The 24217-nt window shown below is 47.5% G+C and overlaps 1 protein-coding gene across 2 annotated transcripts in view; it reads left to right on the forward strand.

The window, feature by feature from the left end:
* PDCD11 (programmed cell death 11) overlaps positions 1–24217 on the forward strand; it is a 43362-nt gene that overhangs the window by 18728 nt on the left and 417 nt on the right. Inside the window, exons 16-35 of one of the 2 annotated variants that reach the window (XM_070470101.1) lie at positions 423–593; positions 1378–1597; positions 2389–2538; positions 2960–3075; positions 4725–5266; positions 6199–6261; positions 12215–12323; positions 13905–13994; positions 14174–14279; positions 14690–14867; positions 17584–17640; positions 18433–18555; positions 19107–19229; positions 19582–19882; positions 20087–20203; positions 20812–20961; positions 21179–21429; positions 22112–22280; positions 22768–22921; positions 23418–23583. In XM_070470101.1, coding sequence (XP_070326202.1) covers positions 423–593; positions 1378–1597; positions 2389–2538; positions 2960–3075; positions 4725–5266; positions 6199–6261; positions 12215–12323; positions 13905–13994; positions 14174–14279; positions 14690–14867; positions 17584–17640; positions 18433–18555; positions 19107–19229; positions 19582–19882; positions 20087–20203; positions 20812–20961; positions 21179–21429; positions 22112–22280; positions 22768–22921; positions 23418–23583 — 3356 coding nt within the window. The remainder of the gene's footprint in view (positions 1–422; positions 594–1377; positions 1598–2388; positions 2539–2959; positions 3076–4724; positions 5267–6198; positions 6262–12214; positions 12324–13904; positions 13995–14173; positions 14280–14689; positions 14868–17583; positions 17641–18432; positions 18556–19106; positions 19230–19581; positions 19883–20086; positions 20204–20811; positions 20962–21178; positions 21430–22111; positions 22281–22767; positions 22922–23417; positions 23584–24217) is intronic. The other variant, XM_070470102.1, reaches the window with a different exon arrangement.

The following is a 24217-nucleotide window of genomic DNA, read 5'->3' on the forward strand; positions in this document are numbered from 1 at the left end:
AAGATGGACAGAGGAAGTGCAATAGGGTTGGTTGGTATAAGATGGAGGGAAGAGGGTGGTGTCATGGCTGATCCAGCTGCCACGCCACTGGAGATGAGCCATTCCCTTCCAGTCCCCTCTGGTAATCTGGAGGTAAGTTGATAAGAAAAGGGATGAAGCAGTGATTCCCAGACTTCAGTGTGTATCAGAGTCACCTGGAGGATTTTGGTCCAACAGAGCGTCCTGTCCCCATTGCCCCTACCCCGTCTGATTCAGCTGGTCTGGGGTGGTACGTAAGGGTTTGCCTCAGGTTCCAGGCGATGCGATGGCTGCTGGTCTGCACACTCAGAGAATCACTGTGGTAGAGAGAGTGGGGAAAGGAGACGGGAGAGGTGGACAGTGCATCTACCCTTTTTGGAACATTCCTTGATGAAGTCCACTAGCTCCTTTGCAGGAAGCCAGCCTTGGTCTCTGCAGTAGAAGGTGGCCAGAATCCCAAGAGCTTCTCAGAAATCCATCCTGGAATGCTGCTCATTGGTTTTGTGAAGAACATCAAGGACTACGGTGTGTTCGTCCAGTTCCCCTCAGGTCTTAGTGGACTGGCCCCCAAAGCTGTAAGTTCAGCCTCTTGCCAAAGGGCCTTTGAGGGGAGACAGCAGGGTCACAGACCCGGAGGGTTGGTGGGGAAGAGCAGGATACTCTATATTCTCTTGAAACACTTGCAGGGGCTTCACATAAAGGTGCTGGCTGAGGAGGAGCGGAGCTGACATTCCATCTGCACACTCCTCTTGCCCATTGTGTGTCCTGGCTCAGGGCTGTGTCCTGGAGGAAGGGGTAGCTTTTCCATTTCATACTCTAGCGTTGGGAAGGTCTTTGGATGGCCAGCTTTTGCAACTGGAGAGGTCCTAGAGATCCCATAGGATCACTTAGGCATACTGCATACACTGAGACCCAGAGGGCAAGGGAGTCTTATCAAAGCCCATATAAGATAATGGAGAGCAAAGGGCGCATCGCTCATTCCTGCCACAGACAATTCATAAATCTCTTTTCCCTTCCCTCAGTGTGTTTCCTTCATGTCTTACCTGGGCAGGTCTCATTTGCATCTCCTGCCAAAACAATTTTAAAGATGGGAGCAGAGGGCAGGGCCCCAGAAGCATGTATAGTGAGGGGCAGAGAGTTGCTCTGGGCCTTCTTAGCTGGGTGGCCTTAGAAGGCTGGGTTGGTAGCCAGGGCGCCTCCTGTGTTTTTATGGAAGGGGAATAGAGCTGTACTCAGAACTGGAGGTACTTACTTGGGGTACACCTACTGCCTCACATACTTCTTTCTGGGTGTTTCAAGGGGGTGTTCTAATAGAGGCTTGCTTTCCTTTGTTCATTTGTGCTTGCTTCTTCCCTTTAGATCTTGAGTGACAAGTTTGTGACCTCCACAAGTGACCACTTTGTCGAGGGGCAGACGGTGGTTGCGAAGGTGACCAACGTGGACGAGGAGAAGCAGCGGATGTTGCTGTCACTGCGGCTGTCGGATTGCACCCTGGGGGACCTGGCCACAACCAGCCTCCTCCTCCTGAGCCAGTGCCTGGAGGAGCGGCAGGGCGTCCGGAGCCTCATGAGCAACCGAGGTGGGGGCAATAGGGCAGACAGTGAGGGCCAGGATGGAGCGTGTGGAGCCTCCATTAGGCCTGTCTGTTCCAATGAGTTGTTTGGCTTCCCCGATATTTAAAAAAACAAGGCTAAACTTTTAAAAATGGGAGTAGGGCCTCTGAAAAATGCACAAATCTGTTAGGGTACTGCTCAGTAAATGTTTATAAAGTGAACACCCCCATTTAACTGCCACCCAGATTCCGATAAAAGATCATCGCTGTTATCCCAGGAGTGCTGTGCTCCCTCCCAGTCCAGAATCCAGATTCCCCTGAGTTCTGTGGCCGCAGGTTTGCATTTGTGTGAATCCATTCATCCCTTCACTTTCTATTCCTTTATTCATCACATGTGGTGAGTGATAAAATGGAACCAGGGACCTGCTGGAGGACTTTGTGGGGGTTATTAGTCTGATCTTCCTAAGTGTTGAACATTGTGTAGAATTGTTGGAACCCTGATGGGATTTGGGAATAAGAAGCTTGAAAGGGTAGCTTCCAAACAGAAAGGATGAAAATTCCACAGCCAAAACAAAGCATGTGTTCCTGACATTCATTGGCTATTTCCATGGATTGTGGCCAGGAGAGATTAGCAGGGTCTCTGCCTGTGATGGGAGTGTTCATGGATATCAGACATTTTTACCAAGAGTGGTTTTATCTTCACAGTGTTTCCAATGCAGAGCATTGGAAATGTCCTCTGTATGGCAGCATATTTCCAAAGGAAAAAGAATGGTGAGTGTTCATCTTGTTAATCCCTGTTTCCTTTGGCTTTTTGTCAGACTCTGTGTTGATCCAGACTTTGGCTGAAATGACCCCTGGAATGGCCCTTGACCTGGAGGTGCAGGAGGTGTTGGAAGACGGCTCTGTGCTGTTCAGTGAGGGCCCCGTGCCTGGCCTGGTCCTGAGAGCCAGCAAGTATCATCGGGCAGGTGAGTACATCTCTCTCACCTGTCTCAGTTGGTAGGGGAACTGTTTGCCCATTGCTTCCTCTGCTGGGTACAGAATTTCCAAATACATAGGCTAGATGAGCTGATTCAGTAGAAGTTTTTGGCATGCTTATCTTGTGTAAATGCAAGTGAAGACAGCAGCAATACTAAAGAAGGTTTAGGTATGAGTCCTTTTATTGTTGTATTTGTGTGAATCTAGATTTTTATTTATCAGGTTGTATAAATTGACACACTTGAGTTATGGGAACTCAACCCTAGGCTTCCCTAACCTGTATAGACCCAGGACATAGGTCCTCTTCTGTTTTGTGCCTAAGGGCTGCAGGGTGGTTGGGGAGATGCTGTCGTCTTCCCCCCGCCCCCGCTCCAGGAGGGTGATCCCATTGTGTGTGGTTCTGCACTGCAGGGCAGGAGCTGGAACCTGGGCAGAAAAAGAAGGCTGTAATCTTAAACGTTGATATGTTGAAGTTGGAAGTACATGTTTCCCTCTGCCACGACTTGGTGAATAGAAAAGCTAAAAAGGTAAGTTTGTTGATTGTGGACTTCATTCCCATGATTTCAGAGGCACTACACACCCCTTCAATCCCACATGCTCTGCAGATGCTTGTAGACAGGGTAACCATGCCTGGGTCATTCCCAGGTGTACCTGTCTTTCTGGTGTGCTTGTTTTTTTTTGTTTTTGGTTTTTTGACCAAGCTGCATGGCTTGCAGGGTCTTGGTTCCCTGACCAGGGATTGAACCCAGGCCCTGGCAGTGACATCATCAGTTCACGACCATGGGACAGCCTGGGAATTGTCCTGGTGTGCTCGTTAGTAGCAGTGACTTTCAGTCTAGTTCAGGCGGATGAATCACATGGTCACCCTGATTAGGGCCAAGCTGGTGTCGTAGAGGAGAGCAGCAGGCAAGGGTGATAACTGTAGGACTCTGACGGATTGAGGAGTCCACGCCAAGGAGTGGAGACCTCTGTCTGCTTGTTGCCACGTGAGAGCATCTGGGTTAGTGTTGCTAAGGCATTGAATTCTAAGAGAAGGCAGAATTTAATTTTTTTTTTTTAAAAAGGTGTGGGAAATGTTAAAAACTTTCTTAAACATCATGTGAATCAAACAGAACATGTCTGTGGGTAGTCTGACCTCCAGGCTATTCGTTTGCACCTGCTCTGTCCACTTTGTGTGGGCAGAGAATAGCTTCAAGAAAGCTCTCAAAATGAGTGGTATTTTCTCTCCAGAGAACACATATATTTCATCATTTTCTGAAGTACTTATTAAGCTCCTCATTGCACAGGGTATGCTACAGAGGATTATATAGATGTAATCCTTAACCTCTAGTTGCTTCTAATTTTGAGACTTTGAGACACAAAGAGAAATAGCAAGCAGTATTAACCCCTCACTAAGCTTTCTAACAGGACTTCCCAGGTGGCACTAGTGGCAAAGACCCTCCCTGCCAATGCAGGAGACATAAGAGACACAGGTTCGATTCTTGGGTCGGGAAGATCCCCTGGAGGGGGGCACAGCAACCCTCCTCAGTATTCTTGCCTGGAGCATCCCCATGGACAGAGGAGCCTGGTGGGCTACTGTCATAGGGTCGCAAAGAATCAGACATGACTGAAGCAACTTAGTATGCATGCATACAAGCTTTCTAGTAGGCCCCTGTTCCATTTTATCATCTGAGTGAAGCTCGCGCTCATGTAAAGGCATGAGCACAAGTTGGATGATGGGGAAGGATAGGCTACATCCTCGTACACAGTAAGCTGTCGGTAACGACTCTCTTGTTGGCTGAGTGAAAACATTGGCTGGAGAGCTGCAGGACTAGGAGAGCAGGAAGCACAGTGTTGTGTTAAAGCTGGAGAACTGTTAGCGGTCACCTGGCTGTACATCAGAGTCACCTGTAAAGTTCTGCTTTTGCCAGTTGTAGGATAGGACTAGGAATCTGAGTTCAAAACAGAAGCTAACTCCAGGCGGTCCTGACATAGTTCCTTGAGTGTGATCATGTTGACAGCCTCAGAATACAGGAGGGGAAATGGGTCCAGGGAGTGGAGGCTGATTTGTTCCAGTTCACATGAGCCTTGGGTCCCCGGGACTCAGAGGGCTTCCTCAGTCACACCCTGCCCAGTGGGTGAGGAACGAGTCCTTGTGCTCTGTAAGAAGCAGGGATGTTGGTTTTCTGTTTTCCAGCTGAAGAAAGGCAGTGACCTCCAGGCCGTTGTGCAGCACTTGGAGGAGTCCTTTGCCGTCGCCTCCTTGGTAGAGACTGGCCACCTTGCAGCTTTCTCCCTGACCTCTCACCTGAACGACACCTTCCGCTTTGACTCAGAGAAATTGCAGGTGGGGCAAGGCGTCTCCCTAACCCTCCAGACCACAGAACCAGGAGTGACCGGTCTCCTCTTAGCTGTTGAGGGGCCAGCTGCTAAGAGGACCATGAGACAGACCCGGAAGGACTCAGAGACAGTCGACGAGGATGAGGAAGTGGATCCAGCTTTGGTCGTAGGGACTGTAAAGAAGCACACCCTGTCCATTGGGGACATGGTCACAGGGACTGTCAAGTCCATTAAGCCTACGCATGTGGTTGTGACCCTGGAAGATGGCATCATTGGCTGCATCCATGCCTCCCACATTCTAGATGATGTTCCAGTGGGCACATCTCCTACTGCCAAGCTGAAAGTTGGGAAGAAAGTCACTGCCCGAGTGATTGGCGGGAGAGACATGAAGACCTTCAAGTATGAAAGCTTTGCGCGAGGGGCTGGCTTTTTTTCAGCTTTGTTTTTATTTATGCAGAGGGTCTGGCTTTGAGGAGAGCTTGTTGTAATTGTGGGAGAAGAGATGGAAACTGGGGCAGGTTCCAAAAATTGTGCATATGTCAGATTTTCTTTTAGTTAACCAAAATATTCACCAGAGTCCCTTTGTCTCTCTTTATTTTTTTTAATGGTGTATAATGTAGTGGTTAAGAGCATTCATTTAAAATCAGATCTGGGTTGAATTCCAGATTTGCCACTTAAAATTACATGACCACGAGTTAAACAGTTCCTTAGCTCTCAGTTTTATTTTCCTAATTTGTTAAGTGAGAGTAATAGTAGTGACATCACTACTAGAGCCATTGCAATCATTGGAAAAAGAACACCTAGTGTGGAATGTTCCTGCTGGGTTGTCTGACACATAGTTACTGCTCAGTATATATCAGCAGTTACTGTAATCCACTCTCCAGTACATACCTTAATTGTATTCATTTACTTTAAATCGAGTCACAGTATGTTATTGCAGCAGAAGTCCTTGGTATGAGAAAACCAAAAGAAGAATTCTAAGTCTAGCCAATAACTTGCATATTAATTTCAGTACCTGTGGGAACTTCAGTAGGTCATTTATTCTCTCTTGACCTCAATTTCCTTCTTTTTAGAATGAAAGAGTTGGAGTATATTGTCTGTAAGGAAAATTCATTTCAGGGTTTAATATGATAATCCCAAAAGATCAGAAGAGCTAATTTCTGAACTCAGACATTTAGAATGGAAACCCTCAGGCCTGACGTTACCAGTGGGCAGTGTGGCAGTGGAATGGTTGGTTTTTTAAGCTCGGTTGAGTGGGAAGTTAGAAATTCTGATCTCCAGATTATAGTGACATAAAAAAGAGAATTGATCTGACTTTATTTCTTTTCCAGGTTTCTCCCAATAAGTCATCCCAGATTTATTCGAACCATCCCAGAGCTGAGTGTTCGGCCAAGGTGAGGGGAGCTCCAGTGGTCCTATAGAAAGAGCATGGGCTTTGGAGTCAGGAACCTGAATTCTTAGTCTCAATTCAGCCAGTGTTGTGACTTATTTTGCCTCTCTCTGTCCAGGTTGTCTTTTTTTTACTTCAGGAGGGATATTTGTCTGGTTTTTCAGCACAGCTGAATTAGAGAGATTATATGAAAATCAATGTGAAACTGTATTCAGAGTTTAAGTATCAATTTAAAGGCTGATTGCAGTTCTATTTGTTGACACGTGACAAAAAGAAACATTTTTGCTCTCAACCTAGTATTCTCAGTTCAGTTCAGTCTCTCAGTCGTGTCCAGCTCTTTGTGACCCCACGGACTGCAACATGCCAGGCTTCACTGTCCATCACCAACTCCCAGAGCTTACTCAAAAACTCATGTCCATTGAGTTGGTGATGCTATCCAACAGTCTCATCCTCTGTTGTCCCCTTCTCCTCCAGCCTTCAATCATTCCCAGCATCAGGGTCTTTTCAAATGAGTCAGTTCTTCACATCAGGTGGCTAAAGTATTGGAATTTCAGCTTCAGCATCAATCCTTCCAATGAATATTCAGGACTGATTTCCTTTAGGATAGACTGGTTTGATCTCCTTGCAGTCCAAGGGAGCTCAGGAATCTTCTAACACCATAGTTCAAAAGTGTAAATTTTTCGGTGCTCAGCTTTCTTTATAGTCTGACTCTCACATCCATACATGACTCCTGGAAAAACCATAGCATTGACTAGACAGACCTTTGTTGACGAAGTAATGTCTCTGCTTTTTATTTATTTTTTATGTCTCTGCTTTTTAATAAGCTGTCTAGGTTGGTCGTAGCTTTTCTTCCAAGGAGCAAGTGTCTTTTAATTTCATGGTTGCAGTCACCATCTGCAGTGATTTTGGAGCCCAAAAAAATAAAGTCTGTCACTGTTTCCCTTCTTTTTGCCATGGAGTGATGGGACTGACTGTGTGGATCACAATAAACTGTGGGAAGTTCTGCAGGAGATGGGAATACCAGACCACCTGACCTACCTCTTGAGAAACCTGTATGCAGGTCAGGAAGCAACAGTTAGAACTGGACATGGTACAACAGACTGGTTCCAGATAGGAAAAGGAGTATGTCAAGGCTGTATATTGTCACCCTGCTAACTTATATGCAGAGTACATCATGAGAAACGCTGGGCTGGAAGAAGCACAAGCTGGAATTCAGATTGCCGGGAGAAATATCAATAACCTCAGATATGCAGATGACACCACCCTTATGGCAGAAAGTGAAGAGGAACTAAAAAGCCTCTTGATGAAAGTGAAAGAGCAGAGTGAAAAAGTTGGCTTAAAGCTTAACATTCAGAAAACTAAGATCATGGCATCTGGACCCATCACCTCATGGGAAATAGGTGGGGAGACAGTGGAAACAGTGTCAGACTATTTTTTTGGGCTCCAAAATCACTGCAGATGGTGACTGCAGCCATGAAATTAAAATACGCTTACTCCTTGGAAGGAAAGTTATGACCAACCTAGATAGCATATTAAAAAGCAGAGACATTACTTTGCCAACAAAGGTCCGTCTGGTCAAGGCTATGGTTTTTCCAGTGGTCATGTATGGATGTGAGAGTTGGACTGTGAAGAAAGCTGAGTGCCGAAAAATTGATGCTTTTGAACTGTGGTGTTGGAGAAGACTCTTGAGAGTCCCTTGAACTGCAGGGAGATCCAACCAGTCCATCCTGAAGGGTATAAGTCCTGGGTGTTCATTGAAGGACTGATGCTGAAGCTGAAACTCCAATATTTTGGCCACCTCATGCGAAGAGTTGACTCATTGGAAAAGACCCTGATACTGGGAGGGATTGGGGGAAGGAGGAGAAGGGGACGACAGAGGATGAGATGGCTGGATGGCATCACTGCCTTGATGGGCATGAGTTTGAGTAAACTCTGAGACTTTGTGATGGACAGGGAGGTCTGGCATGCTGCGATTCATGGGGTCGCAAAGAGTCGGACACAGCTGAGCAACTGAACTGAGCTGAACTGATGGGACCAGATGCCATGATCTTAGTTTTCTGAATGTTGAGTTTTAAGCCAGCTTTTTCACTCTCTCACTTTCAAGAGGCTGTTTACTTCTTCTTCACTTTCTGCCATAAGGGTGGTCATCTGCATATCTGAGATTATTGATATTTCTTCTGGCAAGCTTGATTCCAGCTTGTGCTTCATCCAGTCGAGTATTTCTCATGATGTACTCTGCATATAAGTTAAATAAGTAGGGTGACAGTATACAGCCTTGACGTACTCCTTTCCTGATTTGGAACCAGTCAGTTGCCATGTCCAGTTCTAACTGTTGCTTTTTGACTTTCATACAGATTTCTCAGGAGGCAGATAAAGTGGTCTGGTATTCCCATCTCTTTTAAGAATTTTCCACAGTTTGTTTTGATCCACACAGTCAAAGGCTTTGGCATAGTCAATAAAGCAGAAGTAGATGTTTTTCTGGAACTCTCTTGCTTTTTCTATGATCCAGCGGATGTTGGCAATTTGATCTCTGGTTCCTCTGCCTTTACTTTCTTTTCCTCTGCCTTTTCTAAAACCAGCTTGAACATCTGGAAGTTCATGGTTCACATACTGTTGAAGCCTGGCTTGGAGAATTTTGAGCATTAGTTTGCTAGCATGTGAGATGAGTGCAATTGTGCAGTAGTTTGAGCATTCTTTGGCATTGCCTTTCTTTGGGACTGGAATGAAAACTGACCTTTTCCAGTCCTGTGGACACTGCTTAGTTTTCCAAATTTGCTGGCATATTGAGTGCAGCACTTTCACAGTATCTTCTTTTAAGATTTGAAATAGCTCAACTGGAATTCCATCACCTCCACTAACTTTGTTCGTAGTAATGCTTCCTAAGGCCCACTCGACTTTGCATTCCAGGATGTTTGGCTCTAGGTCACTGATCATACTATCATGGTTATCTGGGTCATGAAGATCTTTTATAGTTCTGTGTATTCTTGCCACCTCTTAATATCTTCTGCTTCCATTAGGTCCATACCATTTCTGTCTTTTATTGTGCCCATCTTTGCATGAAATGTTTCCTTGGTATCTCTAATTTTCTTGAAGAGATCTCTGAAAGTAAAAGTAAAGTCGCTCAGTTGTATCCGACTCTTAGCGACCCCATGGACTGTAACCTACCAGGCTCCTCCATCCATGGGATTCTCCAGGCAAGAGTACTGGAGTGGGTTGCCATTTCCTAGAAGAGATCTCTAGTCTTTCCCATTCTATTGTTTTTCTTTATTTCTTTGCATTGGTCACTGAGGAAGGCTTTATCTCTCCTTGCTCTTTGGAACTCTGCATTCAAATGGATGCATCTTTTCTCCTTTTCCTTTCACTTCTGTTCTTTTCACTGCTATTTGTAAGGCTGCCTCAGACAACCTATTTGCCTTTTTGCATTTCTTTTTCTTGGGGATGGTCTTGATCACTGCCTCCTGTACAATGTCACGAACCTCTGTCTAGTTCTTCAGGTACTCTATCTATCAGATCTAATCCCTTGAATCTATTTGCACCTAGTATTCTAGAACTCAGTAATTCCCTAAACATACACCGTGTAGCCAAGCATACTTGTTCTTTGAGTGTGGACTACTGCTTGGTGACTGAAAATTTAGGTCATACTCTAGTGGATTATGCAAAGGGATGTTCACAAGGGATTCTGAGTGAACTTAGTAGAACTAGTAGTAGACTGGTAGAACTAGTAGTTTGCGTAGTGGTGGATCCAATTTTGGGTCATTCTTTCAGAGAATCTTAAGCATGTTGATCTGTGGGCCTATCTGCTTCTGCTTCCCACATTAAAAAAAAAAAAAACAAACCCAGCCTCTTGGAACTGAATAGGCCATCTGTGAATGAAGCTAGACCCACATTATTGCCAGTGCTTCTGCAGAGTCAGGTCCCCATCCATCTAGGCTGTAAATCTTATGTGCCTAGGATGTCATGGAAGGACAGGACCACTTAAACAGCTTTCTGAGGTTAAGGTTTGATCAGCATCCCAAAGGGATCAGAACAGAAATGGAATAGTTCTGAGAAGGCTTGTGTCTGAGATAGGGAAATACTTCTGGAACCTTGAGTACCAGATGCTGACAACGCTGTGGCACTGTGGGTCAAGCCAGGAAATGAGTGCATTCCATTGAGGAGATGTGGGATGGAGAGTTAGAATAACAGACAGATGGACAGGTAAAACTCTAGCACATCTTGCACCTCCTCCATGCACCTGTGTTGTATTGTTAATTATTTTATTTTAATCAACGCCTCTGAGAAGCATAGTATAAACATAATGGTATAACTGCTGTTTTTCTCAAATGCTTTTGTTTAAAATTACATATCTTGAAGTCAGGAGGAAAAACATTTGTTTAATCAGTGGTGTTGACCTACTTGACAAAACACCATATTTTCATCCCCACTTGGATATGGAGATCTCCTGCACAAAAAGAATGTCCTGTATCTTGGAGCAGAGTTCAGGGTGGGTGAGGGTCTCTCAAACTAGATGAGATGTTTCCTGATCAATTAATTACTCCTTTGGAGGGGCTGCAGTTAGGAGAGCAGACCGTTCAGGAGTCTTTACCTGTGTCTTTGGAATTCCTGTTAGTCACTGAGTTTTCTCTTGGCATTAATGTAGTTATGGCTGCTTTTTTTTTTGAGAGAGAAAAGTAAATTAAAATAATTTGGGAAAAAGAAAAAAGATAACATATACTTGTAATGTATGTTTGTGTTTTACTTTTAATTTTTTTTTTAGCTTAAACAGCAGACATCTATTTTCTCATGATTTTGGAGACTTTTGGTCTGAGACAAAGGTATCGGCAGGGTTTGTGCTTCTGAGACCTGTCTCAGCTTGCAGATGCCTCTCTCCTCCCAGTGTCTTCATATGGGCTTTTCTTTGTATTTATCTGTATTCTAATCTTTTTTCAATTTTTTTTTTTATTGTGGTGAAAACACGGTGTAAATTTACCCTCTTACCACATTGTTAGCTATATGCACATTGTTGTAAACAGATCTCTAAACCTTTTCATCTTGTATAACTGAAACTATACACATTCATTTCCTGCTCACCTCTCAGCCTCTTGCAACCATTATTCTACTTTCTGTTTCTTTGAGTTTGAGTTTGATGTCTTTAGATGCCTCATATGAGTGGAGTCATGCATAGTCCTTCTGTGACTGGCTTATTTCACTTAGTACCATGTTCTCAAAGTTCATAGGATATCTGTATTTCAGCTTTACTTGTATATGAGTTGCCTGTGGTTTTTATATTCGCCAGTACTTGGCTATTATATGTTACATTTATACCAGTGTTACTTGTACCATTTTATTGACGAGTTCTGTTTTGTTTTAGAAATTTGGATAGGTAAGCTGGGCTGGGTTGGAATGGTGGGAATTCTGTGCTTCCTTTGAAGTGATTTGTAGACTGATAATTTTCAGACCACATCTCCTCGTTGCTTTTCTGCATAGACAAAGAGAATCAAGAAAGTGATAGTGCCAAGGTAGCATGGGACAGAGCCCTGAATTTTTGAATCAGAAGCTCTGACTTGAGTTCCTGGGTCTGTAGCATAAAATGAGTTTAATAGTATCTTTCCTGTTTGAGGCACACATGAGAGTGTTGTCACATTCATTTGTGAAAGCAGTTCTGCAGACAGTAAAGCAGTAGCTCAAGCATTGAAAGAAGTAAAGCAATTTCATTTTCTACACTTACGAAGATTATTGTTGGCTACCTACTTTGTAGTTTGTTCACACCTAGGTGAGTGAGTTGGAAAGGATTAACTTTCATGCAGGTATTGTGAACATTCATTCCCCTAATGAACGGAAATTGGGGGGGTGCCTGGTTGGTGTGTATGTGTTGGGGGAGTCCAATAAGGTTAATCCAAGGCCAGTTGGGGGAGACGGTCGCAAGCTAGAAGCTTATAGAGGTTGGTTTACTCTTTCCATTGCCTTTCTGCAAACAGTGTGCTGAAGGAGGATGGCCATACTGCTCTCAACACTCACTCTGTAAGCCCCTTGGAGAAGATTAAACAGTATCAGTCTGGTCAGACTGTGACTTGCTTCTTGAAGAAGGTGAGAAGTGCATGCCCTGCAATGCAATGCTGTCTTTCTTATAGAAGAAAGGGGTGAGGAACTGACAATGACCATTTACACTAGGCTTTGATTCTGTGCTTGCTGCCTTGCTGATTTGTGGGAGACAGTAGAACCCCTCTGCTCTTAGAAAACATCTGGTCTATTCAAGGAGCTAAATTTATGGCTTCCAAAGAGCAAGCAACTCACAGTTCTACGTGTTTGTAGATTTCTTGTACAAAATAGACAGGAAAATACATCATAGAGCAAGAATTTGAATCCGGTACTTTATTTTAAATAACATAAAATTCACATTTCAGTATCCACAAATAAAGTTTATCAGAACATACAAGAAATAAAAAATTTTATTTAAAATAAAGTATTGGATTTTAGATTTTTGCCTTTCATAAAGTTCAGGAACAGTGTAAAACAATATGTAAATTGGGTGTCAGATTATGTGTTCAAACCCTAAGTGGAATAGTAGTTGAGTAAAGGGAAGAGATCAGTGAGAACTGTACTCGTTGGAATATATCAGAGAGAAGGTCAAGGTCTGTCTGGGCTTGACCTTGAGGGATAACTCCTCTTCAGTGTTGCCAGAGTCTTCCTGCATGAGCATCTGTCTAATTATGTCCATGATGCTTGATACCTTTAGTTACTTTTTGTCTATAGACATTCATAAACCCAAGATGCCTTAGAGTAATATTTAAGGTTCTTCAGAGGGAATTCCCATTCCACTGCCAGGGCTATGGGTTTGATCCCTGGTCAGGAGCTAAGATCCATAAGTCACACGGTGTGGCCAAAAAAAGGACTCTTTATAATCTGACCTCGTGAATCTGGGGTACCGGTCATGCTGAAAGCCACCTTTTTTTCCCTTCTTTATTTCTACACTGGGGTACTGTCTGTTCCCATTGCCTATAATTCAGGGTCTAGCACAGATAACCTTCCCTTCTTACTAGTTCTCCTATAGAGTCTGTAGCATATTATATTCCTGTGTGTTGCTTTCTGCTCTAGTTATTTACATACTCATTCAACTTACTTTTTGCAGACTGTAATCTCTTTGAAGGCAGGGCCTGGCTATTATCACTGTCATGCCGTGTGTAGTGGCTACTTGATAAATGTTTTACTGAGTTGACTTGAAAATTGGGGTGTATATTTAGGGCAGAGCACTGTGTCAATAGAAAAATCTAAACTGATTTAGAAATGAGATGTTAGTCCCTGAAGGCTGTTAACTCACTGTGCACAACTGAGCTTGGAGGAGGCTGCGAGGTCAGCGGGATTGGTGCTACTGCTTGGGACATTGTCTCCGAGGCCTTTTCTGCCTCCTGATCAGCTGAGGCACCAGGAAGGATGTGTGTTCTGCTGGGCTGGTGGAGGCTCTGAGCTCGACTGAGTAAAGCCTGTGAGAAGTGGAGGGTGGGCAGGGGCATTGGGCCATGGGGGTGAGTTCCTGTTACTTGGGAAAATGTAGGATTAGGGCCCTTTCAGCTGTGTGATTTTAGGAGTGTCTGTTTTAGTGAAAGGAAAAGAAAAGATGCTTGTATCTGCCCCATTCCACTTCTCCTCTTGTTTTTTTTTCTCTCCTAGTACAACATGGTTAAGAAATGGCTCGAGGTAGAGATTGCTCCAGACGTCCGAGGGAGAATTCCCTTGCTGCTCACTTCTCTTAGCTTCAAGGTCAGTGTGCCTGAGATGCCTGGAGAGGAGACCCCGGCTCCCTGAGCTCAACTTAATCCTTGGTGTGTGCTCACAGTGGGGACAGGGAACCATCCCGTGGGGGATACATACTGTACTGTGGTTTTAGATAAATGACAGGCCTTTCTTCAAACATCAAAGGAAATTTTTTGCCCTTCTAGGTTCTGAAACACCCAGATAAGAAGTTCCGGATTGGCCAGGCCCTGAAGGCCACTGTGGTTGGCCCAGCAGTTTCCTCCAAGGCCTTCTTGTCTCTTTCACTCATAGGTGTGGTGATGAAACGGGACCTGGTCAAGGAAGGGAGGGGGTGGAAAGGGTTGGGAGAAGGTCTTAGTCATCGCTCAGGTTGAAGGATGCCGTGGATATCGGCATCCTCAGAAAGTCTAGTGCAGAGGCTGTGTCCTTGGAACAGCTTTTCTCTTGGGGCTTTGCTCTGTGGCCTGTGTCTGAGACACCTTTACCTACAGTTGTTTATATTAGGTCTCTCAGAAAGCGTTGTCCAGCACTTGGCCCTGGCATCCTTGACCACATGGCACAGTGTGATCATTCTGGCCCATGCAGTCTAGACACCCTAAGTCCAGACACCTCCACCTCCCCCTGGCTTCTGGTTGGCTACTGTCTCAGCTTCTTTCTTGGCTCATTTCTTCTTCCCTGAATCTGGTTCATTCTCCTGCCAGGTCCTCACAAGCTCAAGAAGGGGGAAGTGGCCATGGGCCGTGTGGTGAAGGTGACTCCCAAGGAGGGCCTGATCATCTCCTTCCCCTTTGGGAGGCTTGGAAGAGTCAGTATGTTTCATGTGAGTGACTCCTACTCAGAAACGCACCTGGAAGACTTCGCCCCACAGCAGATTGTCAGGTAGGCTGGATTCTTTTCCTTTTTTTCTGTTATCTGTGGGATTGGTGGGGATTTTTTGGGTTTTGATTTTTTAAATTAAAGGTGTGTGGTTTTGTACCAGAAAAAAAAATAGTATATAAAATGGAAACTGAACATTGCTGTTGCTCCTCTGTTTCTCCATCACTTTTGCTTCGATTTCTTTCAAGACCCTAATATAGGTAGTTATAATTTTCCCTTATGTAATAGTAGAATTTAATTTTCTATACTGTTCTGCAACTTGCTTTTTCTTCATAGCAGTGACTCATGCACTTTTTCTTTGCTATGCTTGTAGTTCGAAAACTTGCTTATTCTTTTACCTTTTATCATTTTTTTTGAGTTGCATTATGTGTTTTTTTTTTTTAAATCACAGTTTATGTAAATAATTCTGTTGATGGACAGTAATGTTGAAGTGAGTATATTTGCACATGTTTGGATACTAGTGCAAGTATGTCTGTGAAATAAATTTCTAAAAGTAAAATTGATGGGTTAAATAATGTTATACATCTTGCCAAAGTGTCTTCCAAAAGGACTGTGCTAAATTTTATCTCTGTTAACTGTTAATGTGTCTGTTCATTTTTCACACTGCTGTCAACACTGGATATTTTTATTCTGACTGCTCTGTGTGGCATGTGGGATCTTACTTCCCCAACTAGGGATCAAAACCATGTTCCCTGCATTGGGAGCACAGAGTTTTAACCACTGGACCACCAGGGAAGTCTTGACACTGAAACTTAATTTTATCCAACACTGGATATTCTTAGTTTTTAATCTTGCCATTGAATAGGCCAAGATTGATCTCTTAATTTAATTTGAATTTCTTTTACTGGTCATTTTTCATGGTTATTGGCTGTTTACATTTATTCTATGCTTTGCTTGGTTAAGTTGCTTTATTAACTGTTTTGGATACATAGAAATGAACCTGCTTCAGAGTTTTGAAATTGTTTTATAGCCTGAATAAACTAGCATTGGAGAGGCATATTTCAGCTTGGTACAATACATACTTTTCTGACAGTCGCACACAATTATCCAGCGATGGAGCAGGCGCCTTCCCGAGGCTGAGACTGGAAAGTAGTAATTGCCATTTCCCATCTCGAGTGTCCCAGCCACCAGCACCTGCTTTCATTCTCAACCACTTGCCAGAGCTCAACAGCACAAAAATGCCCAGGGCCTAGGAGAAGAAGAATGTCACAGAGAAATCCAGAATCATCTCTGTTTCCTTTAGGCTTACAAAATATGGATGTGATTTTTTTATTTTTATTTTTTATTTATTTTTTATTTTTAGCAAAATATTTTTTTTAAGTAACCTTATAGTTAAGCATCTGGTCCCATCACTTCATGGCAAATAGATGGGGAAACAATGTCAGACTTTATTTTTTTGGGCTCCAAATCACCGCAGATAGTGATTGCAGCCATAAAATTAAAAGATGCTTACTCCTTGGAAGGAAAGTTATGACCAACCTAGAAAGCATATTAAAAAGCAGAGACATAACATTGCCAACAAAAGTCCGTCTAGTCAAGGCTATGGTTTTTCCAGTGGTCATGTATGGATGTGAGAGTTGGACTGTGAAGAAAGCTGAGCGCCGAAAAATTGATGCTTTTGAACTGTGGTGTTAGAGAAGACTCTTGAGAGCCCCTTGGACTGCAAGGAGATCCAACCAGTCCATCCTGAAGGAGATCAGTCCTGAGTGTTCATTGGAAGGATTGATGCTGAAGCTGAAACTCCAATACTTTGGCCACCTCATGTGAAGAGTTGACTCACTGGAAAAGACCCTGATGCTGGGAGGGATTGGGCAGGAGGAGAAGGGGATGACAGAGGATGAGATGGCTGGATGGCATCACTGCCTCGATGGACATGAGTTTGAATAAACTCCAGGAGGTTGTGATGGACAGGGAGGCTTGGCGTGCTGCAATTCATGGGGTCGCAAAGAGTCGGACATGACTGAGCGACTGAACTGAACTGAATAGTTAAGCATATGAGTAGTGTTCAGTTGTAGTTCATTCGACTCTCAAATGTGGATGATAAATTAACTCCCTAAAGGCAGACAGTCCCTTCAGGTCCTTCCCTGCGTTAAGGGCCGTGATACCCTGGTGGGGAACGCAGATGCCATAGTGGGAGGATTTGGGCTGTATTGTTGCTGAGACCCTTCCTCCTGATAAGATTCCTGACCCTGTGACTTCAGGCTATTACTTGCCATTTTCTAAGATGTGAGTGTGGAAGCACCCTAGCAAGAATAAACCCTGCCTTCCCCCCAGAAGCCTTTTCTGCTTAGGTCTCATTCAGGGGGCCACCTCTGAACTGTGAATCTGCAGTGGTCCTGGGCCATCCCTGCCACGGTTCCCTGGGTGAGCCTCTCCACGAGATCAAACCCTCCCAACCGCCGACACGGGGCAGGTCTCGTCTCCTGCGTGTTCCCCACGTGGCTCTGCATGCCTTCCAGAGGGCTTGCGTGTCCTCTGGTTTCCTCCTGCCAGCACTGTTCTTGGGTGAGAAGAGCAAGTAGCGCTGCTTTTACTTGCTGGACTAGTACACTGAAGCCCAGAGCGGGGCCCTGTCCCGAGTCCCTCAGCAGGTGGTCAGCGGGATGAAGAGCAGAGCCCTCACTGGCCTGTTGCTCAGCCTTGTGAGAGGAAGCCGAGGCCCTCTGCCGTCTCCCAAGGTGTGGGGTCTGCATTGCCTTCTCCTTTGCTCCCGTTCTAGGTGTTACGTCCTGTCTGCTGCGAGCCCTGTAGTGACTTTGTCGCTGAGATCGTCCAGGTGAGTGTCTGTGTCGTCGGGATAAGAATCGGGGAAGAACCTCCCAGAGGACTGAGGAGAGGCTGCATGGATCTGACAGAGCTTTGGGCCTCCCCAGCTTGCCTCACTGCTCACCTGCTTTATTCCCGGCCCTGTTTTTATCCAGAAAAGCTGACATTCTAACTGTAGAACCTGTCTGCTCAGGCTCTTGTTTCCCAGGGAAAGGTGCAGATATCTAGAGTGGGGCTTGGGCTTGTCTGCTGGTGGTCCTGGTGAAGGGAGGTGATGTAGCCCCCAGGGTTATACAGCAGGGGCGAGTGCCGTTAAGTGGATTGGCTGAAGTCAGGGTTTGAAATGGACATTTATGAGGCTTGACCTCCCTCTGGCCAGCTCACCCTCTCCTTGTTACTATTAGTGCTGTCCAGGGCAGACAGGACTTCAGAAGAAGGCGGGGCTGGGCTCTGCAGGTGATGTCCTACTGACAGGTCCAGAGTCACATTCTTACAAAGAGTTGTTACCAGAGGAGGTCTTCTCAGGTTGGGCAGCAGTCAGGAGTCCTGCCAGTGAGGGAGATGCAGCAGATGTGGGCCTGATCCCTGGGTGGGGAAGATCCCCCTAGAGTAGGAAATGGCAAGCGGTTCCAGGATTTTTGTCTGGGAGATTCCATGGACAGAAGAGCCTGGCGGGCTACAGTCCATGGGCTGGCAAAGAGTCTGACGTGACTGAGTGACTGAGCACATTATCACGGGAGAGTTAGAGGCGAGGGTGGGCAAAGGGTTAGAGGTATGTGTGTAAGCCTTTTTATCCCTTTAGGACAAACCCAGAGACGAAAAGCAAAATAACAGATCCAGAGATTAACTCCATCGAGGACCTTGAGGAAGGGCAGCTCTTGAGGGGCTTCGTGAAGTCCGTGCAGCCGTCCGGCGTGCTCGTAGGGTGAGTGAGGTAGAGCCTGGGGACGTGGACCGACCCCGAGTGTCCTCCAGGAGCCTGTCCTGCTTGGCCCCCACTGCTCCCTCAGTCACCATCTCTGACGGAACGTGAAGGAAGGAGACTCTGAGTTCCCACAGTGTTTTAAATTCCAAGTCTTTCCATACTTTAAAAGAAGTTTTAAATTATTCTTCTGTGTTTTGGACAAAGAATATGGCGTGTCACAGTCTGTGAGTACTCCGTGAACCACTCGCACCAGACGTTGCAGCCTCCCTGCTGTTAGTACGTTTCTTATTCTCTTCTGTCTTTCTAGCAGTTTTTGAGTTGTGTGTTGTGATGCTCTGATATGGGGTGAAAGATACCTTTCAATTATATCTCCATTATGCTGGATGATTTTTCCAGTCTACAGAGCCCTCTTTAGTTAGTTGAATGCCAAGAACCTTGTGTCTGTTGTAAATCCTTGTCCCACTGGGTCTCTGGGAGGGTGCGAGCACTGGCTTGACTGGGACTCCGTTGCCATGTTTACGACTACGGGACGCTTGTCTCTCTCCTGTCAGCCTTGGCCCCTCAGTTACGGGTTTGGCCCAACACCCGCACGTCTCCCAGCACAACCAGTCCAAGAAAGCTCCTTATGACAGACACCTCCCCGAGGGGAAGCTGCTCACAGCCAAGGTCCTACGGTGGGTGCCTTCTCTCTCTCTCACCCCTTTCTCTGGGAACTCTGGGAGGAGACTGAGAGGTAAACTTCAAACATCATGGCCTAGGTAATGATAAATGCGGTCCATGAAATCCCTTTGTTTGGTGCCTTCTGCCTCAGCTCCTGAAAGCGGATGTGTAGCCTTTTCTTTGCACAGCACCTGTAGTTGGGGCCGGAGGAAGGGGCAGCACAGCCGTGCTCTGTACTTTTATACTAAGTGTCGTACAGCGTGTGGGTCATTGCTAAGATGACTGAATGGATTCCAGGGCAGGTGGGGGTGGACCCATTGTACTGTGTAGTCCTCGTCACCCACTCTCCCTGTCATCCTGTCGTAGTCTGAACCATCGGGAGAGCCTGGTAGAGCTGTCGCTTCTTCCCGGTGACACTGGGAAGCAGGACGCGCTTTCTGCCCCCCTGGGACAGCCACCTCCGAAGCAAGAGGGGCGGGAAACGGAGGCAGCGGAGAGAGACCACAAAGGAAGAGCAAAGGAGAAGCAGCAGCAGAAACAGAAAGAGAGGAGAACTAGGAAGGGGCAGGAGGGGGCGCAGCCACCCAGCAAGGATAAGAAAGAGCCCCAGAAGCCCCAGGCAAAGAAGCTGGGCAAGCGGCCGCACCCCGAGTCCAGCAGTGAGCAGGTAGGGCCCTTGGGAAGATGGCCTCCCCTCGCGTGAGAAGGCGAGCCTTTCAGAAGCCCCCAGCAGCTGCCTCGCCTCAGCCTCTTGGACTGAGAGCAGCTGAGTTTGGGTGGGGCACTGGGTGCTGCTGGAAGGCAGGGATCAAGCACCCCCTGGGCCAGGAAGAGAAGGGAGGCTCAGCATCGTCCCTGCCTGCCATCCTAGGAAATTGGGAACAAGAAGCAGAAGAAAGCTGCCCTGTCTGAGGAGGACGACAGTGGCGTGGAAGTGTATTACCGGGAAGGAGAAGAAGAGGTAGAAGAGATGAGCGTGTTGCCCAAGGTGAGGGGTGGTGGGGCTGGGGAGGAGGCTGCTCCAGGAGGAAGGTCCCTGGTCTCCTGCCTCAGGACTGGGCTGTCATCAGCACCCCTTTCTTGTCCTCATTTTCTGTAAAATAGGACAAGGTGGCGAGGCTAGTTTCCTCAGTTGATCATCAGGTCCTAAGGACAGGGCCCCTGCTAACCGTTGAGTGGGCTTAAAAGTCAATTTTAATCCACATGTATTAAGTGGAGCTAAATTAAATTAGTCAGGAGGTGGGAGAGCCGGCAAAGAAAGAAAGGCTTTTAGCCTGTCTGAGCCTGTGTCTCCCTGTGAGAAATGAGGACAACATTGAGGACGGGTGTGGAAGGGCTTCCTGCCACCCTGAGAACGTTTGGCACACCTCTATGCTAGCATTAATGTGTGTGTGCATATGTAGCTTTTAAAAAAATTATTTCTTTAATTTACTTTTCGTCACACCTGTAAGTTTCCCCAGTGGACCAGGGTGTAGCCTGGTCTACACCTCTAGGTTTCTGGGCATGGTGGGAGCCCCTGCTCCTCCAGTGGGAAGGGGCTGGGGAGCAGGGGCCACTGGGCCCAGTGCTGGCCTCACATGCGCCTTTGATCCTCAGGAGAAGCTGAAAAAGCCAGCAGAAGCGCCCCGGCTGCAGCTGTCTTCTGGCTTCGTTTGGGATGTGGGTCTGGACACCCTGACCCCGGCCTTGCCACCTCATGGAGAGAGCTCGGACAGTGAGGAGGACGAGAAACCAGAGCAAGCCACGGTGACGTGTCTTCCAGGGCATCACCGTTTCGCAGGGACCCTTGGCTCTGCCAGGCTCCCATGCTCTGCCCTAGCCCCGGTGTCTTCTGGCGGGCGGGGCCGTCCCAGGCGGGGAGTGTTTGCTGAGCCGGGAACTGCCCTGCCGGCTCCTGGCCTCCACTGCAGACCTCTCCGGGCCTGAGGAGCAGACGACTCACCTGCCGCTCTGCTTTCCACAGCAGAAGAAGAAAAGCAAGAAGGAGAGGGAGCTGGAGAAGCAGAAGGCCGAGAAGGAGCTGTCCCGCATCGAGGAGGCGCTGATGGATCCTGGGCGACAGCCGGAGTCGGCCGAGGACTTTGACCGACTGGTGCTGAGCTCGCCCAGCAGCTCCCTCCTGTGGCTGCAGTACATGGCCTTCCACCTGCAGGCCACGGAGATTGAGAAGGCCCGGGCTGTGGCCGAGAGGGCGCTCAAGACCATCTCCTTCAGGTCCTGGCCCCGCCTTCCTGCTTTGGGCCCCATCTTTCTTCGGGGAGGGCCATGTCTCCTCCGCAGGCCGGCAGCAGTTGGGGTGACTGCCACCAGGGCCCTGTGGGTTCACAGGCTTTCTCTCAGAGATGGGCTGGCCGTGACATAGATCTGCTCATTTATATTTCATGGTCCTCTTCACTGAGAGAGCTGGAGTCACATTTCCGTGAGTTCGTACACTTTAGGTGCCCCACTTGGAGAAAAGTAGAAGAGGAAAAACTTGCCTCTCCACGTACCTGGGTGAAAATCCTGGTAGTGACCATCTTCCAGGCCGAGGGTCTGACAGGTTTCCCAAAAGCTAGTGAAGAGGGATGGTGCTCCTTTGCATCATTATCCTAGTTTGAGGGGCGATTCAGACCACAGGTTGTGCCCCGTCCAGCCCAGACCTCAGGCCAGTTTGAGATTTGGTAGATTTCCTTCCCACGAATGGAGGCAGAAGCCAGGGGAGCCTCAGACCCTGCAGCCATGGATTGGGATTCCTGCTTCCACATGAGCTGTAGTGGGTACAGGGGCTCTGAGTGCCGGCTTGTGTGGGTGGGGACTGAGGACATGGGGAGGGGGACGTAGTTCCAGCCCCCCAATTGGGAGTGGGGGCTCATGGGGCTGAGAGGATGGACTCATATGTTGACTGTTCTCCCTCCAGAGAGGAGCAAGAGAAGCTGAACGTGTGGGTGGCCCTGCTGAACCTAGAAAACATGTATGGCTCCCAGGAGTCACTGACCAAGGTCTTCGAGCGGGCCGTGCAGTACAATGAGCCTCTCAAGGTCTTTCTCCATCTGGCTGACATTTACACCAAGTCAGAGAAATTCCAGGTAGGGGTCTGGGCCAGGCAGCCGGCTTCCAGAGGGGCCTCAGCCACTCAGAGACGAGCTCCTGGAAGTCTCTGAGGCAGCGGGGATGTCTCGGGGAGGGAGGAAACCCCCACCTCTGGGCCCCAGGCTTTCTCATCTTCCAGGTGGGAGAAGTCATTTCCCCCACCCTGGAGCCACCAACAGAGGTGTCACAGACAGGAGGTGATACAGCCCAGTTGCCCCTTTCTGTCTCTCTCCTTCATCACGCTCACGCTCTGTCTTCTAGTCTCGACCTCCTCGAGGCATGGGGCTAGGAGGGAGACTCCCCAGCACATGCTGTCCTCATCCTGGGTGCCTGCCCTTTCCCCTCACATACCTGGATCGGGGCCTGGACACCGAGGGAGCCCCTGAGCCCAGGGCTCGCTTTCCATGAGCGTCACCATCTGTCTCTGTCGTTGGCCCTTCCGCTTTCACCTGCTGTCCTCAGCTTACATCATTCGTCCCGCAGGAAGCTGGTGAACTCTATAACCGGATGCTGAAGCGTTTCAGGCAGGAGAAAGCTGTCTGGGTCAAATACGGCGCCTTTCTTCTGCGGAGGGGAAAGGCGGAGGCCAGTCACCGTGTGATGCAGCGAGCCCTTGAGTGCCTGCCTAAGAAAGAGCGTGAGTGCTCATTCCTTCCACCCACCCAGTTCCTGAGCACAGTAGACTCCCTGCATCTGGGCAGGGGCATGGGGGGTCTTCTCATCCAAGGGCTGGTTTAGGGAAACCTTCTGGAGGGTATGTAGCTTGCTCTCTGTTGATTATATGCTCGTGAACATGTGCTCGTGTTGCATTTTAAATGCTGAACTCCAGAGGTTGAGGAACAAAAAAGGGATTAGCATCAATTCTTTGGCCTCTGCCTGCCTGCCCCACAGCCCACCTCCTGTCCCCCATCCACCTTCTGGGCCCAGAGAGTAGAATGTCTGCTGTTCGGGAGTCGTAGAACAGTGTCCATCTGTGTATTTAGCCCTCAACCCGCCCCTGCGTCCCTCTTGGCATCACCTGGGTCTCAGGACCCAAGGGCAGGGAATCAGGCGTCAGACTCTGCCCACGGTGTCACGTGTTGTGCTGAGGGCATCTCTCTGCTTTCTGTGTCTGAGCCGTCCTCTCCCTGCAGACGTGGATGTCATCGCCAAGTTTGCCCAGCTTGAGTTCCAGCTGGGGGATGCAGAACGTGCCAGGGCCATTTTTGAGAGCACACTGAGCGCCTACCCAAAGCGCACGGACGTCTGGTCGGTTTACATTGACATGATCATCAAGCATGGCAGCCAGAAGGAAGCCCGGTGAGAGGGGAGGACGGGCTGAGGCCTCACTCTGTGGTGGGGCAGGGGGCGGGCACTGACCACTCAGAGGAGTTTCAGCCCCACAGCAGCTCCCAGCACCCCAGTTCTCTCTATCTGGAAAAACGGCTTTGAGATGACACAGCAGGTTCTGTGGCATTCATGTTTCCGATTTCTTTTTCTACCTTGGGGGCCTGCCACCGGTCTGGCTGGAACGTCAGCTGGGAGGTAGGCTGGCCTCAGGCTTGGGAGTCAGGAGACTGGGTTTTCCTCATAATTGATGCTGAGCCTGGCTCTCATTGTAGAGAGTATTCACAGGCATGATCTCACCGATCACTGCTAGCATCGCCCCAAGACAGGGAGGATTAGAGATGGCTGGACTGAGGTCCAGAAAGAGTTGGTGCCTCGCCCACGCCTCTGAGTGAGTTTTAAGCAGAGCCATCCTCACAGATCCACACCTCACTGGCTGTCCCATCCCGTTAGCTCTGTCGTGATTCACTGTGTGCCTTCAGGGCACTCGGTCCTGTAACATCTCAGTCTGCTCCTCTGGAAAGCAAGGGTGGTGGTCTCTCTGTCTATGGACGTGACAGTTTATAATAGGAATAAAAATAAAGGTAGAAGTGGGAGTGCTCCAGAG

Source organism: Odocoileus virginianus, chromosome 7 (genome assembly GCF_023699985.2).
Source record: "Odocoileus virginianus isolate 20LAN1187 ecotype Illinois chromosome 7, Ovbor_1.2, whole genome shotgun sequence".
NCBI lineage: Eukaryota > Metazoa > Chordata > Mammalia > Artiodactyla > Cervidae > Odocoileus > Odocoileus virginianus.